General features: G+C 42.6%; 1 protein-coding gene across 1 annotated transcript in view; it reads left to right on the top strand.

The window, feature by feature from the left end:
* Window positions 1-832: 832 nt before the first annotated feature.
* The window catches only part of LOC102251794 (complement factor H-related protein 1-like), a gene marked incomplete at its 3' end in the record, with an annotated part of 6,301 nt that continues 5,137 nt past the window's right edge, over window positions 833-1,996 (top strand). The window contains exon 1 of the mRNA XM_005885000.2: window positions 833-1,012. Within this exon, the coding sequence (XP_005885062.1) occupies window positions 955-1,012 (58 nt within the window). The remainder of the gene's footprint in view (window positions 1,013-1,996) is intronic.

Genomic DNA, 1,996 nt, shown 5'->3' with positions numbered 1-1,996 from the left:
AACGCAACTATATCATCACTTACACTTGTACCAAGACAATGATTCTTCACCGTCGTGGGATTAGACTACTTGCCAACAGAGCAATAAACAGCATTGGAAGTAAGAGTGTGGCTTTCTGCCTATTGAATCGGATGTTTTAACCAGTCAAACAAAACACATGAGCTTAGAATATACTGTGGGTAATAGTACAATAAAAAATTATTTGTTAAAATTGTCCTTGTGGTTCAGTGGTCAGAGTGTTGGTCCAAGGACCAGAGGGTCTGCGGGTCAAGTCCTGGTCAAGGGCATGGTTCTGGGTTGCAGGTTTCATACCTGTGCCAGTTGGGGTGTGTGCAGGATGTGTCTCTCTCCCATTGATATTCTCTCTCTCTCTCTCTCTCTCTCTCTCTCTCTCTCTCTGACTGCTTCTAAAAAGAAACAAAACATGAAAAAAAAAATTGAATGCAAACAATGTGCTGAAATTCTTGGACTTTGTGGTGTTTTCTATTGTGAATTTACACAAAAATCAGTGCTTTCCTACAGACAGGAATGTACGCTGTGTCCATAGACCCCTAAGGGCTGCACTCGGGTGAGAGACCGTCACAGGGACACGCAGGCAGAGCTATTCCCGTGTGAATCTCCTGGTTGAGGAAGAACCTCACCGATTCTCAAGAAGTGTTTAAAGATTAGAGTTTCATATCACTCTTGGATCCAGTTTTCAACTTATCTAAGGAAAGTGGCACAAATACATATCACGGAAGTAACTCAAGAAATGATTGTGAAATCCTTCATGTAAATACACAGATATGGCAAACGTCTTTGAACTTTGATATCTACCGAGTGACCCCAGTCAACCAGCTTCCTGGTAATTTCACTTAAATCCAGAGCCACACTTGGTAACGGCTCATGAAGCAGATTTGAAACCCCAAACAGCAGCATTGGACTCTCTGTGCTAACACACCCGGGGAGCCCACCATGCAGTTCCTAGTCACGGTCATCCTCACCCTGTGGGTCTCCTGGGCTCGTGGACAAGGTGAGTTGAAACTGACGGGAATATTTAGCTCCTTCTTAAGTAGGACTTTTGCCCTTTTCATTTGTTTTTACTTTTTAAAAAAATACTCACCTGAGGATATTTTTTCCATTGAACTTTAGAACGAGAGTGAAAGGGAGGGAGAAGAGGAAGAGAGAGAGAGAGAGAGAGAGACATAGAGAGAGACATTAATGTGAGAGACACATGGACTGGGTGCCTCTCGCACAAGCTCCGACCAGGGCCCGGGATGGAAACTGCCACCAAGACATGTGCCCTTGACCAGCAGTGGAGCCCACTGGCTATGGGTATTGGAGGGTAATTTACCAACACTTTGGTCTCTGCATTCATTAGGGACAATCTCTCACAATAAGTCATTTGCAGGAATGATGAAAAGTACCGAGACCGGCTAAATAAAAGCCACCTTTGGCCCAATTCATCTGTCCCTGTGCAAACTGGATGTTTCTACTGATTCACAACAGGGAGTGCCAATGGGGGATTATTATCCCAAAATCTCAATGATGGCTTCTAACAGTAGGAACAATGTGGCCTCACACTTTGTACAGTCTCAGCTGTCACTCTTTTGGATAGAGGCCCCGGCCCTGGTAATGTTTTAACAGCACTGTTTACTTTCATGGAGATGATGAGAGTAGGGAATTACAATTTTTCAAGGGATTTATGCCCACTGCCTGAAAGCACCCACCAGAAGTTCTTCTATTCCTAACTAATCTAACAAAATTCTCCCAATAGTATTTGGTTGGTCTCTTAGGGAAACTTGTGTTCTTATACATGTCTCATAGCTTTTGACTTCAAGCATTGGTGTTAAATTAAGTGTAGCTATACTATGAAGTAAAAACTAAGATATGTAGACTGGACTGCAATGGGAATATGAAAATATAATAGACATAGCGGATTAAAGTGAGAGAAAAACACGTATTAAAGTATATATTGATTGATTTCAGAGAGGAAGGGAGAGGGAGAGAGAGTTAG

Source organism: Myotis brandtii, unplaced genomic scaffold (assembly GCF_000412655.1).
Source record: "Myotis brandtii unplaced genomic scaffold, ASM41265v1 scaffold888, whole genome shotgun sequence".
In the NCBI taxonomy this organism is placed as follows: Eukaryota; Metazoa; Chordata; class Mammalia; order Chiroptera; family Vespertilionidae; genus Myotis; species Myotis brandtii.
Note: the sequence above shows the minus strand (reverse complement) of the source record. Positions and strands in the feature narration are given on the sequence as shown.